Source organism: Prionailurus viverrinus, unplaced genomic scaffold, assembly GCF_022837055.1.
Source record: "Prionailurus viverrinus isolate Anna unplaced genomic scaffold, UM_Priviv_1.0 scaffold_60, whole genome shotgun sequence".
Classification (NCBI taxonomy): Eukaryota; Metazoa; Chordata; class Mammalia; order Carnivora; family Felidae; genus Prionailurus; species Prionailurus viverrinus.
Window position 1 is genome coordinate 132,812 of NW_025927622.1, and position 12,845 is coordinate 145,656.

The window sequence follows — 12,845 nt, forward strand, 5'->3', positions numbered from 1 at the left end:
CCCAGGACATGAGCCACCCTGCACCCAGCTTGTCTGAAGCCCTTTCTGCGGGGACTGATGGGGCCAGGAGGTGCGTTAAGGAACGTGTGTGTTGGTGCATAAGCTCCAGAAGTGCACCCCGGAGCAGGCCACGCCGTGGCCTGTTCTCCGCCTGTCACTACCAAATGAGTCTCCTTTCGCCCACTATTATTGTCCCTGCCCCCAGCTGAAACATGTCTGACTTCTCCCCACCCCTCCAGCAGGCCAAAAGGACAGGCCACCTCCTTCCACCCTGGCTGGGGCCCCAGGAAGGGGGATCAGCAAGTGCCAAGGCCTGGCCCCGAGAAAAGGCATTGATGATGAGTGCTGGCGACAGAGGGGTAGGGGGACCTGAGGCTGGCCCAGTGGGCCAGCACAGGTCATGTGGGTGGGTGGCTATAGCCAGTGGACTCTTTTGTGGGAGTGATGGGGACAAGGCCTGTGGCTGGGAGACCAGGAGGGTGAGCGGGAGCGCCAATCTGCCCATCTGCAGGTCCCTCCAGGCCCTCCCACCCCCCCACTGCCAGGGGGACTTGGTCCCATGGGGAGGGCACTGGACATAAGTTATCACAAGTGATTAAATACTCATGAGTGTTCAAGTGCACAAAAGAGAAGTCTGGGACCCTGAGAGAGACACTTAGGCTGGATGTGAACCTGGAGGTCAGGAAAAAAGACATTTTAGGGTGGGGAAGGTTCCAGGCGTGGGCACCCAGGCAGCAGTGTCAGGGGCGCCTGTCAGAGAAGTCTGAGATGTGGGGAGAATTGACAGGGGGTGGAGGAGGCTGTGGCTCAGGCCCTGCATGGGGTAGGGTGGGGGGTACCCCGGTCAGGGGGGAGAGCCGGGGGCAGGCAAAAGGAGCCAGCCGCTCCCTCTCCCACCTCGGGAACCTGTGTCCTCCGCCAGAGGAGGTTCCACAGCCAGGCAGGAGCCCGGGCCGGGTCCGCTCGGAGGCTGCCCCCAGCTCATTTAGCGTGAGAAACCGCACGGGGAGACGCCGGAGGGCTCCTTCCCGCACCCGAGGGGCCGCTGCAGGAAGGGCCGCGGGCGCACGATGACTTTGGGGGTGGGCGCACCGGGCTGCTCTCGGTAGCCCGCGGGCCAGGGCGCCCCCAGTCGGGAAACACCACCACCCACGTGGCGGAGGCGCGGGCTCTGGCAGCACCCCCCCCCCGCCGGGGCACCCCCCGAGGTCGGGAGGGGAATTGGGGGAGGGGCTGGTGCGTGCGCGGGGAGGGGGGCAGCGGGCGCGTGCGAGGCCTGGGCAGCGAGAGGAGCCGCGCGCGCAGGGAGCCGCGGCCCGCGGGCACCTACCTGCGCCCGCGCCCGCGCCCGCCACGTGACCGCGCCCCGCCCCGCGCGCGCGTGCGCCTTGCCGGCGCCCCATTGTTGGCCGCGCGCGCGTCACGGGGCGGGGGCGGCGGCGGCCGGAGGAGGGCGGCGGGCGGGCGGGAGGGAAGCAGCGTCCGCGCCGCCGCCGCCGCCGCCCGCGCCGCCGCCGCCGCCGCCGAGCCCCCGCCGCCGAGCAGCAAGCAGAGTCGCGCCGCCCCGCCGCCCGCGGCCCGAGCAGCCCCGCGCCGCCGCCCCGCCCGCCGCGCCCGCCCCGCCGCTGGATGCCGGGGGCCGGCGGCCCAGCTCTCAGAGGCGGAGCGCGGCGGCGGCGCGGGCGGCGGCGGCGGCGGCGCGGGCGGCCGGCGGCCGAGAGGCAGGGGCGCGGGCCCGAGCGCTAGCGCCGCCATGCCCGGCTCCACCGGCCAGCCCGACGGCGGCGGCGGCGACCCCAGCCCGCGCCCGCCCCCCCCCGCCCCCGCCGCCCCCGCCGCCGCCGCCGCCGCCGCCCCTGCCCGAGGGCGCCGAGGAGGCCGCGCCCGACGACGCGGCCGCTGCCGCCGCCGCCGCCGCGCTGCGCCTGGCGCTGGACCAGCTCTCGGGGCTGGGGCTGGGGGGCGCGGGCGGCCCGGACGACGAGGGGGCGGCCGCGGGCGGCGGGGACGGCGGGGCGGCGGCGGGCGGCGCGGACGGCGGGGCGGCGGCCGAGCCCGCGCCCCCCGACGGGCCAGAGGCGGGCGCACCCGCGGTGGCCGAGGCGGTGGCGCCGGGCTCGCTGCCGCTGCTGGAGCCCGACGTGAGCCCGCCGCCGCCCCGGCCGTCGCCGCCCGACGTGTTCGCTGGCTTCGCGCCGCACCCCGCGGCCCTCGGCCCCTCGACGCTGCTGGCCGAGCAGATGAACGTGATCGGCAGCCGCAAGAAGAGCGTGAACATGACCGAGTGCGTGCCCGTGCCCAGTTCCGAGCACGTCGCCGAGATCGTGGGTCGCCAGGGTGAGTGGCCGCCGTCTGGGGCGCCGCGCCCAGCTTCCCGGGGTCCCCGCGCCGCTCGCCCTGGGGAGGGGGCCGCCCCTGCCCAGCCCTGCCCTGCCCGCGGCCGGACGCCAGACCCTGGCCACGCCCCGCGTGTGGGCTCCGGGCCTCAGTGGCCGCCTGTGCGCCTTTGTCCTGCCGTGGGCCGCGCGAGAAAGTTGGGCGCAGCCCGCGCTCCTCCTCTCTGCGCTCCGGCCGCCGCTGCCTTTGTCTGGACGCCCCCAGCCGGGTCAAGGTCCTCCGTGCAGCACCTCTGCCCAGGTCCCGGGTCGCCAGCGGTGGCATCCGAGGACCAGGAGGCTGGGCTGGGCGGTGGGCGCTCCACACCCAAAGCAGGCATGGGGCGGGGCTCGCTGGGGCTTGAGGGGGGCTTGGGGGCGGGGCGGGGGGGGGGGGCTCAGGCAGGGTCGAGACAGAAGTTGGGCGTACAAAGAGGGTATACATCTCCACTTGCCAGCCTGGGGGCCCTGCTGGGGGTGTGGGGCCGGAGGACAGGATGAGGATCCCCACCCCACTGTCAGCCCCAAGTCGGGGATTTGGGGACATGCTTAAGGACCAGCTGTAAAAGCTCTCCTGGGGTCCAGCCTCGTAGCCCTCCCCTGGCAGGCCGTGGCAGCAGACCCCGGGGTGTGGGGGTCCTGGTAACAGCATTGTCAGAGAGTCCCTGTGGCCGCCCCATTGTTCTCTTTGTTAGAGAGCCAGTCTGAGATTTGCAGGGTGACATCAGGCCGGCGGCCGCTCATTGGCCCTGGAGCTGCGGGCGGGCGGGAGGATGGTGGGCAGTGCTCCTCCGGACACACGCCCACCCACCCTTTCAGCCGGCAGCCCCCAGCCCCAGCTCTCTCCTGCCTGCACCTCTCAGTGCCCCGCTCCCGGCTCGGAGGCCAGGTTCTAGAACGTGGGGTGGGGTCTGGGCGGGGTTTGAGATGGTGCTGCAGGACAGGCTGGCCTTGGAGCGCCGACTCAGTAACAGGAGCCAGAGGGGGGGTGGGGGGGCTTGAATCGCACGGTGACTTGTCACCTTGCCACCAGGGGCAGAGGGACCGTAGGGGCGCCCCCGACACGTTGCCCTCTGGGAGTTCCTGGTGGGAGGGGTGGTTTGCCCAGTTAGTCCTCCTGCTCTGCGTGCAGATGTCGTGCCTGGGTGAGGGCCCAGGAGTTGGGGGTAGGGGAGGGGACAGCACAGCAGGACTCCAGCCTGACGCTTCCCGCCGCCACCCTATTGCAGTCCCTTCCCGGCCCGGTCCCCCACACCTGTCCTGGGAGGTATAACCAGCCTTGCCCGGGGCTGGGGGCTGGGGGCTCGGGGGTGGGGCAGACATGGAAACCCAGCCCCGGGGGCTGTTGTCCAAAATCACTAGGCTGATCTGCTGGCTGGTTGGGGGGACACGACCCCAGAGCACAAGGGCATGTTCCCCGTGAACGCGCGTGTCCTGGCACCCGGGGGGTCCTTCCGGACAGGCCGAGCCCACACCAGTGTTCTTGGGAGTCAAGCAGAGAGCGCCCGGACCTATGCCTGTGGTTGTAGGGGACCAAGCTGCCGCCCGACCTCCTGGGTGGTTTTGGCACCCGTTTATTGGGTGTCCCTTTGGGGTCTTGCTGGTGGCAGACAGGAAGGCAGGCTGTCGGGGTGCAGACTGGGCCGGCCCCGTGACCCGAGGCGGGTGGGATCTCTTCTCTGGGGTCGGGGGACAGCACCTCCCTCGGGGGATTTGTGAGGGTTCCCAAGCTAGAGAGCGCTTTTGGTGCTTAAGTTTATGTGTTTATCTTGAGAGAGGGAGAGAGAAAGAGCATGCGCGGGCCAACCTGAGCAGGGGAGGGGTCGAGAGGGAGAGAGAACCCCAAGCAGGCTGTGCCCTGTCAGCACAGAGCTCCGTGCCGGCCTTACACTCACGAGCCGTGAGATCGTAACCCGAGCGGAAGTCAAGAGTCGGACGCTAAACCGCTAAACAGACAGAGCCCGCCTGGCGCCCCTCAAGCAGGACGGCTGTAAGCGTAGCCCCGGGCTGGCGTGTGGTACGTCCCGTAAGCGGGACGCGGGGTATCCGGTGGGGAAGCGTGACCTCGGGACTGGCTGGCACCTTGCATCTCTCAGCCCTAGGACCAGTTGTGGCTGCCGTCTTCTCCGGCCCAGCTGCCAAGCACAGCCTGGAAGACTGTGCCCCAGTCCTGCCCCCCCCCCCACTCCGCTCCCCCATCTGCCCCCCACCTTGTGGGTTCCCGGACACGAAGCCTGTCCCTTCCTACTGTTCAGGCTCTCCCCAGCGCAGGCCCTGAACTCCTCAAGACCCCGGGCCCAGGACCACTCCGTCCCCTAGTGGCCAGGCCAGCATCGCACAGACCTGGGGTCGACCCTTCCCCCGGCCCTCACCTGAGCTGTGTTTTCAATCTTAGAGTGGGTTCCCGCACCCTCCGGGGGGGACAGGGTAAGCGACCACAGACGCCGAGAGTTCGCTCTCCTCCCTCAGGTTGCAGCGTCTACAAGGTGCCTGCCTGGGGGCCTCGGCCTGCCCCGCCCCGCTGAGCCTCAAGAGATCCCCCAGAGAAGGTTCCCTGTAGCTGCGGGCCACGGGGGACAGAGACACGGGCCAAGGCCGGGTCAGCAGGGCTGGGATTTGAACCTTAGTCCCTTGGGCTCGGTCTGCGCCGCAGGGAACAGAGGTGGGGCCCAGGAGAGGACTTTACCTCCCACGGCTCCAGGGTTGGGGGGGACACGACCCCATTTTACAGGCAGGAAAAGCGAGACTCCACAAAGAGTCAGGGTGGTCTCCCTCCAGCCTGTCAGCAAAGGTCACCTGGGAGGCCGGTGCCCACTTGCCCCAGGTGTGGCCTCGGGCCCCGTCCTCCTCGGAGCCTCCGGCTAGCTTGCACCCTTGCTGGGCGTGTCCCTGTGGGGCTGGGCTGGGCTGGGTCAAAGTCGTGGGCAGCTGCCTGGAGGTTTGGGTCAGGAAGGAGTGAATGACACCAGAGACGAGCTGGTGCTCAGCCACACCGGGTCCCTCTGTCTCTGCGGCCGTCAGGCTGGGGTCCGCGCTCTCGGGCTGGCCTCTCTCAGTGGGGAGAAGCCTGCTCTGCCCACTGCTCTCCCGCCCCGACCCCCCCCGGAGCCCGGGCCCAGCGCTGCGGGCCTCGGTGTTCTTACTGGCAGTCGGGGGCGCTGTGGAGCTGTGCTGGGGCCCAGGCCCCCCTGTTTCTGTGTGTCCGCTGTGGGGCACAGAAAGAAGGGGGTCCCCTGGCTCTGGGTTGGGGGTTCCTGGTGTTGGTGAGCGTAGACCTGGCCTGCCGTGCCCGCGTCGCCCGCACGGGCCAGCTCCCCCCGCCCACCAAACAGACCGCCCCACGGTGACGCGGCCTCCCCCCACAAGACTGCAGCCCATTGGGGCCCTGCCTTGGGGACAGCACTGCACTGGTCATTGTGAGGATGTGTCCCTAGCGCTGTCCTGCTTCCGAACTCTGCCCCCACGGTTCCCTCTGCCGGGCACCCTGGGAGTCCCTGGTTCGGGTCCTCCTTGCAGGGGCCGGCCTGTCTGTGGTCTCTGTGTGGGGTCCCTGGGGCAGCACACGGGTGGCCAGGACCCCAGAATGAGGTCACACGAGGGTTGGGACCTGGCTCCGCACGGGGACCCTCGGCAACCCCATACGAGGGCGGGGGCCCAACCGCAGTGAGGTGGGAGGTGCTGGGGCGGGGCAGAGACAGCTTCAGGGTGGTCACCCCCTTCCCCCCCCCCCCCCCGGGCACACCTGCCCGAGGTGTCTTCCTGGTGGCAGGGCCCGGGAATCTGCATTTCAGCCCGGGACCAGCCGTAAGTGGTGGCCCCCAGGGTTCCCCCCAAGCGGGAGGCTTGGTCCCTGCCATCACGCACTCTGGCCTCACTGGCTTGTACCCACCAGGGCGGGAAGGTGGCTGGTTCACGCTCGGGGCCTCGGTTTCCCAGACCTGGCGGCCCCACCGCCCCCTCAAACTCTGTCATTTCTTGGGGTCTCGGCGAGGGTGGGGCTTGGCTCAAATGGTGTCACTGCGGAAATGCGTCTCCTCTTGGCCGCTGGAGGCTCCGTCCAGGGCCACCTTTTGGGGGGGGGGGCGGGATGGGTGCCAGTTCTGTGTGAGGGGAACCGGGCTGCTTCCCTGCGCAGGGGGCGCCCCCCCCACGCCGGTTTCCTCTCCCGCCCTGGCTCCGGTGACCCCCCACCCCTTCTCCCGGCCTTGTTCCCTGTCCTCTGCACGGGCCTGCTGGCCGTGCACACGCAGGTGACGGCTGGGCACCTGCCTGGGGGCACCTGCCAGTCCGTGGCCCTTGTGGCCCCAGACCCATGAGGCCGGGTCAGTTTGTGCCATTCTCTTAGCCATGAGGAAACAGACACGGGACGGTCCTTTGAGCGGCCCCTGTGACCCCGGTGCGCTGATCCTCACAGGCCACCAGCAGGGGGAGCTCAGGAAGTAGGCTGAGAAGTGTGTGCTGGGACCCTGGTGCGATCAGTATGGGCTTCCTGGAGGAAGGGGCGCTGGGCGGTGACTGGATGCAGAGAAGGGGGTGCAGGCAGGCGGCACTGAGGACACTGTTGAGGAGGGTAAAGGCCGTGTGGGGGCAGGGAGGCCAGGGCGGGCGGAGCCCCCGGAGAGGGTCCGGACTGACACGTGTGGTTGGAAAGCTTACCCACCAGCCGCCACGTGGGGAGGGGACCATCTGGACAGAAGTGGAGACGGGTCCGGGTCAGGGTGGGTTTTGGGGGGATGCCAGTGAGGCGGTGAGCCGCTGAGGGAGGACACGGGGGTGGGGGCTCGGGACCCAGGGGATGGGCCACGCCCCCCCTCCCCCCTCCCCCGTCCCCCCTCCCCTGGAGGGTTCCGACCCCGTTCACTTGGCTGTGCTTTTGCTCAAAGCTCTGGACGGGCCTGCTGTCCTTGGGCTCAGGGTGGGGCTGCCCCTGGGACAACCCTGCCACCTCCCAGGGTTCCCTCACGCCGAGCAGTCCTCCCTGTCTGGTGCATCTTGGATTCCTTCCAGGGCAGGTGCGCTGGTCCCCCAGCCTTGTAAGCTTCTACCTGAGAAGTCGGCAACAGTGTTATCCTCACCGGGGCGCCCTCTGTATTGAAACAGTATCCCCGTGTCCCTCTTGCCGCCCAGAGCCGGTGGGGGGGAGGGGTCACCCAGACTCAGGATGTCTCAGAAGGCCCCCCCAGAGAGGAGGTGGGGGTGTCAGACGCCTGGACAGGCGCCCCGTCACAGCCCGAGGCCTCTCAGCCCACGCTGCACGCCGATACTCCGGTGCCCCCCACGGTGTCAGGCCCCCCGCCCGGCCTGCGACAGCGCAGTGCTGTGTCCGTGAGCATCATCCCCTCAGAGGCTGGGACCACAGGACCTTCGGGTGGAGTGAGGGTGCAAGAGACTGAGTGAGACCTGGGCTCCCTGTGGGCTGGGCTGGGGGGGGGGGGGTCAGGTGGCCAGGAGAAAATCCCAGGTGTTGATGGGGACTCCGTGTCGGGGGTCTGCATTAGCGTCCCGGGACTGACAGAACAGACTGGGTGGCTTGAAACAATAGAAACGAATCCCCCCACGGAGCGCGGACATACGAAAGCAAAGTGTTGGCTGGGCCACGCTCCCTCCAGGAGGAGGGGGATCGTCTCCCGAACTTGCTCACCTAGCTTCTGGTGGTGGCCGCCGGTCCCCTGCGCCCGGGGCCTGTGGCTGCCTCGTCCCAATCGCTGTCTTTGTGTCCCTCTTATAAGGACACCTGTCACTGGGTTCAGGGCTAACTCCATTCCCCTGCGACCTCCTGTTAACTAATGGCGCCTGCAAAGACCTTTCCAAATACAGTCCTGTTCACACGTACCGGGTAGACGTGAATTTGGGGGGCACCATTCAACCCGCAGTGGGGTCCTCCTGGCCTTCTAGCCAAAGCCGCCACCACCTTCCAGCCTGGGGCCAGAGGGGAAACCGAGATGCGTGTCTGAGGATAAAGGCCAGGGTGGAGAGGGCAGCAAGCAAGGTGGGGGCTCCCAGCCCTCCCCCCACCCCCCACCGCGCCGGCCGGGCCCCTGCAGCTGCTCCTCCAAGGGCTGCCCTGGGGACGGGTCCCCATCCTCACTGTCTCTCCCCACCGCCACCCCCAGGGTGCAAGATCAAGGCTCTGCGGGCCAAGACAAACACCTACATCAAGACGCCGGTGCGCGGGGAGGAGCCGGTCTTCATCGTGACTGGCCGCAAGGAGGATGTGGAGATGGCCAAACGCGAGATCCTGTCGGCCGCCGAGCACTTCTCCGTGATCCGCGCCACGCGCAGCAAGGCGGGCGGGCTGCCGGGCGCCGCGCAGGGCCCGCCGCACCTGCCGGGACAGACCACCATCCAGGTGCGCGTGCCCTACCGCGTGGTGGGGCTGGTGGTGGGGCCCAAGGGCGCCACCATCAAGCGCATCCAGCAGCGGACGCACACCTACATCGTGACGCCGGGGCGGGACAAGGAGCCCGTGTTCGCCGTGACGGGCATGCCCGAGAACGTGGACCGGGCGCGCGAGGAGATCGAGGCGCACATCACGCTGCGCACGGGCGCCTTCACGGACGCGGGCCCCGACAGCGACTTCCATGCCAACGGCACCGACGTGTGTCTGGACCTGCTCGGGACGGCCGCCGGCCTCTGGGCCAAGGCCCCCAACCCGGGGCGGCGGCCCCCGGCGCCCACGGCTGGTCTCCGCGGCGACGCGGCCCTGGGCGCGCCGGGGGGCCCCGAGGCCTTCTATGCCGGGGGCCGCGGGGGGCCGCCGGTGCCCGAGGCGGGCCCCGCCAGCCCCTACGGCGGCGCCGGCGGCGCTGGCGGCGCTGGCGGCGGAGGCGGCGGCGGCTCGGGCAACGGGGGCTTCTCCTTCGGCGGCGACGGCCCGGGGGCCCCCTCGGGGCCGCCCGCCCCCGAGGACTGTGACTTCGGCTTCGACTTCCTGGCGCTGGACCTGACCGTGCCCGCCGCGGCCACCATCTGGGCCCCCTTCGAGCGGGCCGCGCCGCTGCCCAACTTCAGCGGCTGCTCGGCCGTCAACGGGGCCCCCGCGCCCCCCGCGCCGGGCGCCCGGCGCAGCAGCGGGACCGGCTCGCCGCGCCACTCGCCCACGCTGCCCGAGCCCGCGGCCCTGGGCCTGGAGCTCCCGCTGGCCCGCCGCGGCGGCGCCGCGGACCCGGTGGGCGCCCTGGCCTGGCGGCCGGCGCCGGGCTCGCTGCCGGCCTTCCCCGCCGCCACCTCGTTGCCCGGCGGCGCCGCCGCGGCCGCGGCGTGTCCCCCCCTGGACTCCAGCCCCTCCGACGGCGGCCGCAAGCCCCCGGCCGCCCCCGCCCCGGCCCTGGCGCGCGAGTGCGTGGTGTGCGCCGAGGGCGAGGTGATGGCCGCGCTGGTGCCCTGCGGCCACAACCTCTTCTGCATGGACTGCGCCGTCCGCATCTGCGGCAAGAGCGAGCCCGAGTGCCCCGCCTGCCGCACGCCCGCCACCCAGGCCATTCATATCTTTTCCTAGCGGCCCCGGGGCAGGGGTGGGGGGCGGCGGGCGCGGGGGCGGCGGGGGCGGCGCGGCCAGCGATCGCAGACGAGCTTTAACTCGGTCCCAGGCGTGGAGACGGCCGCCGACGGCACCACAGTTCTTAACCAATAAACAGTATTGAGTCGACAGGTTGAAATAAACCAGAGAGAAAAGGTCTGCCTGCACTTTCTAAAGACTCCCCGGCCCCCAGGGTGATCTTTTTACGAAGATAAAAAAAAAAAAAATATATATATATATATATATACACACACACACCCGATTTTTACAACTCCCGGTTGTCCTTTGGGACTTGGCGGATTTCAGACAGGACCTGCTGGCCTGGGAGGCGGCCTCGGCCTCCGCAGAGGCCCCTAGGAGGACAATGCGTTTTTACTCCCTGTGGGGGGCTCACCAGTTCCCCTTTTGTACGTCAGCGGGGGGACAGGCTGGATGGGGGTGGGGGGGTGGGGAGGGTCCCAACCAGAAATTTCTAACTTTGTGTTTTTAATTATTAATACCCTTCTGCTGTGGTTTCTGTTGTCAGTTTTTAAATTTTTTTAAATTGTGTTTTTTTTAAAACTTTTACTTTTTACCTCTTGTGTATATGTAGGGAATTTATAGGGAAATATGTACTTTATGGAATAAATTTTAAGAACTAAAATATATTTTATTTTAAATAAAGTAACGGACCTTTCATCTTACGCAGCTAAATTACTGATTATATATTTGCTGAGCTGACTTAAGGGTTCAGAAAATTGTATCAAGAGTTTTATTTTTTGACTTTAAAGCCTTCTTAATAAAGCCCTTTTGCTACCTGTGAGCCCTTGGCGTGGTATGGGGCAGGTGGGCGTGGGAGGGAGGGCTGGGGGAGGGGGTGCTCAGATCCGGCCCCTTCACCCCCTAATCTTCCGGATAAAGGCGTCTGGACTCAGGATACCCCGTGTCCAAGCCACGCTCTTCCAGAAGCCGGGCCCCGTGTCTGCTTCCAGACGGGAGCGTTGGGTCTGCGGAGAAGGTGGTCCAGCCAGGTCCCCCTTCCTGAGGTTCAGGGCCCCCACGTTCCAGGGGACAGCTGACCATGGGACCAGCTTTGGCTGCTGTGGAGGGAGGGGTGCCAGGCTCTGGGGGGGGGAGGGGGGAGGGGGGTCTCCCAGCCCATTTTGCAGAAGGAGAGACAGGTTGGGAGCCCCACTCGGAGCATGGGTTCTAACACCTCCCAGCCCCAAAGGATGTCTGAGTTGTAGCCACACATGCCATCCCTCACCCTCCAGGTCTAGTGGGGAGCAAGGGGGCCACTAGATGACTGACTTTGGCCCGGAGTCGGGACTGTGGGACCATGGGTTGGACCGTCTGCAGTCAGCGGGTGCCACCAGAGTTCCCAAGGAGAGGAAGAAAGCTCGGGAGTGAGTGGAGGGTGGGGTAGGAGGCATGGGACACGGTGACAGGGAGGGCCCAGGACTGCTCTGGAGACAAGCTTGGGAGCCAGGGGCCCACGTGCTGCTGGCTTCAGTGGGCGGTGAGGAGGGGCCTGCAGAACAGAGCCTGCTAGGAAAGCCAGGAAGGCGTGGTGGAGCCACCTGGAGGGCTTCCAGGAGGAGGCGGGGGGGGGGGGGGGGCTCCGGAAGACAGGTGGGGCAACAGGAGGGGCAGATGGATGGGGAACCCCGTGGGCAGGTCCCCAGGGAGTGGTGGCCGCGTCAGCCCCTCCAGCTGACCAGCGGCACCTGGGGCTGCAGAGCCCGGGGTGGGTCTCGAACAGCCACACACACCTGGGGCTCCGGTTCACTCTGCCTGGAGTTTCCCCCACGTGTGAAACGGGTTCTCCACGCTCTCGGCTCTGGTGAGGATCGAGGCTGAACTGGTGGAGTCATGGCCCCGGAACCTGTGAATCGACCGTATTTGGATAAAGGATCTTTGCAGATATAACTGAGGCTCCCCCTGAATTAAGGCGGACCCCAAGTCTCATGACGAGCATCCTTATAAAGGACATGCATACAGGGGCCCCTGCTCGGTTAAGCGCCCGACTCCTGATCTCAGTTCAGGTCATGGTCTCACGGTTGGTGAGTTCGAGCCCCACATCGGGCTCTGCGCTGACAGTGCGGAGCCTGCTTGGGATTCTGTCTCTCCCTCTCTCTCTCTGTCTGTCTCTCTCTCAAATGACGTTTAAAAAAAGGACACACACACAGAGGGGGGGATTTGAGACCTGGCCCCACAGAGAGAAGCCATGTGAAGTTGAGCCAGGGACGCCTGGGGCCCCAGAGGCTGGAAGAGGCACAGAGGACCTTCCCTAGAGCCTCCGGAAGGAGCCAGCCGTGAGGAGCAAATGCCTCTCACTCGCTTTGTAGCAATGTTACAGCAGCCACGGGAAACAGTACGGGGGGGTGGGCGACACGTGACGTGGGGTCTGGCCCTCAGTTCAGCGGTGGGGTTGAACACGGCTGCAGTGGCCCCAGGCGACCTGGGGTGAAGTCAGGCCGTGGCCATCCCGCCGGAGGCTACGGGGGCAGTGGGAGGTGAGAGTGTGGAGACCAGTCCCCCTGGCATTTTGGACACAAGAAGAAAGCAGCCCCTCGAGGGGCTGAGGGGTCAAGGGAAAGACGGGACATCGAGGGGGTCGAAAGTAAGTCCTTGGAAAGGGGGTGGGGGCTGGAGCCCAAGCAAAGGGTTTCTGAAAGATGTAATAGGGGCGGGCCTGATCTCAGCTCTTGCTGCCCTAGAACTTACTAGAAATGTCTGAGGGATGTGCTCGCTCTCTACTGCGGGGATGTGGATGCCAGAGCTCCTGGGGCTCCCGGGGAAAGCTGAGACCCCAGGTGGGTTCTTGAGCTTGCCATTTGAGGCCCTGGATCCAGCTGTGCCTGAAGGCGGTCCATCCCAACCTCTTAGTTATGAGTGCCAGTAAGCTCTCCTGCTTTGCTTGAGCCATTGTGAGCTCGAGTAACTCAAACTCATAACCACCTACAGGGGCT

At 67.3% G+C, this 12,845-nt stretch overlaps 1 protein-coding gene across 1 annotated transcript; it reads left to right on the top strand.

The window, feature by feature from the left end:
• The first annotated feature begins 1,629 nt into the window (after positions 1–1,629).
• On the top strand, positions 1,630–10,696 carry MEX3D (mex-3 RNA binding family member D). Its single transcript, XM_047848247.1, has 3 exons — positions 1,630–1,713; positions 1,866–2,337; positions 8,489–10,696. The coding sequence occupies exons 1-3, from the start codon at positions 1,630–1,632 to the stop codon at positions 9,871–9,873; spliced, it is 1,941 nt and encodes a 646-aa protein (XP_047704203.1). The 3' UTR covers positions 9,874–10,696.
• The last annotated feature ends 2,149 nt before the right edge of the window (positions 10,697–12,845 follow it).

Coding starts and splice junctions, on each gene's coding strand:
- MEX3D (XM_047848247.1), top strand. CDS start 1,630: ATGCCGGGGGCCGGCGGCCCAGCTCTCAGAGGCGGAGCGCGGCGGCGG. Junction 1,714..1,865: donor GGCGGCGCGGGCGGCCGGCG/GCCGAGAGGCAG, acceptor CCCCTGCCCGAG/GGCGCCGAGGAGGCCGCGCC. Junction 2,338..8,488: donor CGAGATCGTGGGTCGCCAGG/GTGAGTGGCCGC, acceptor CGCCACCCCCAG/GGTGCAAGATCAAGGCTCTG.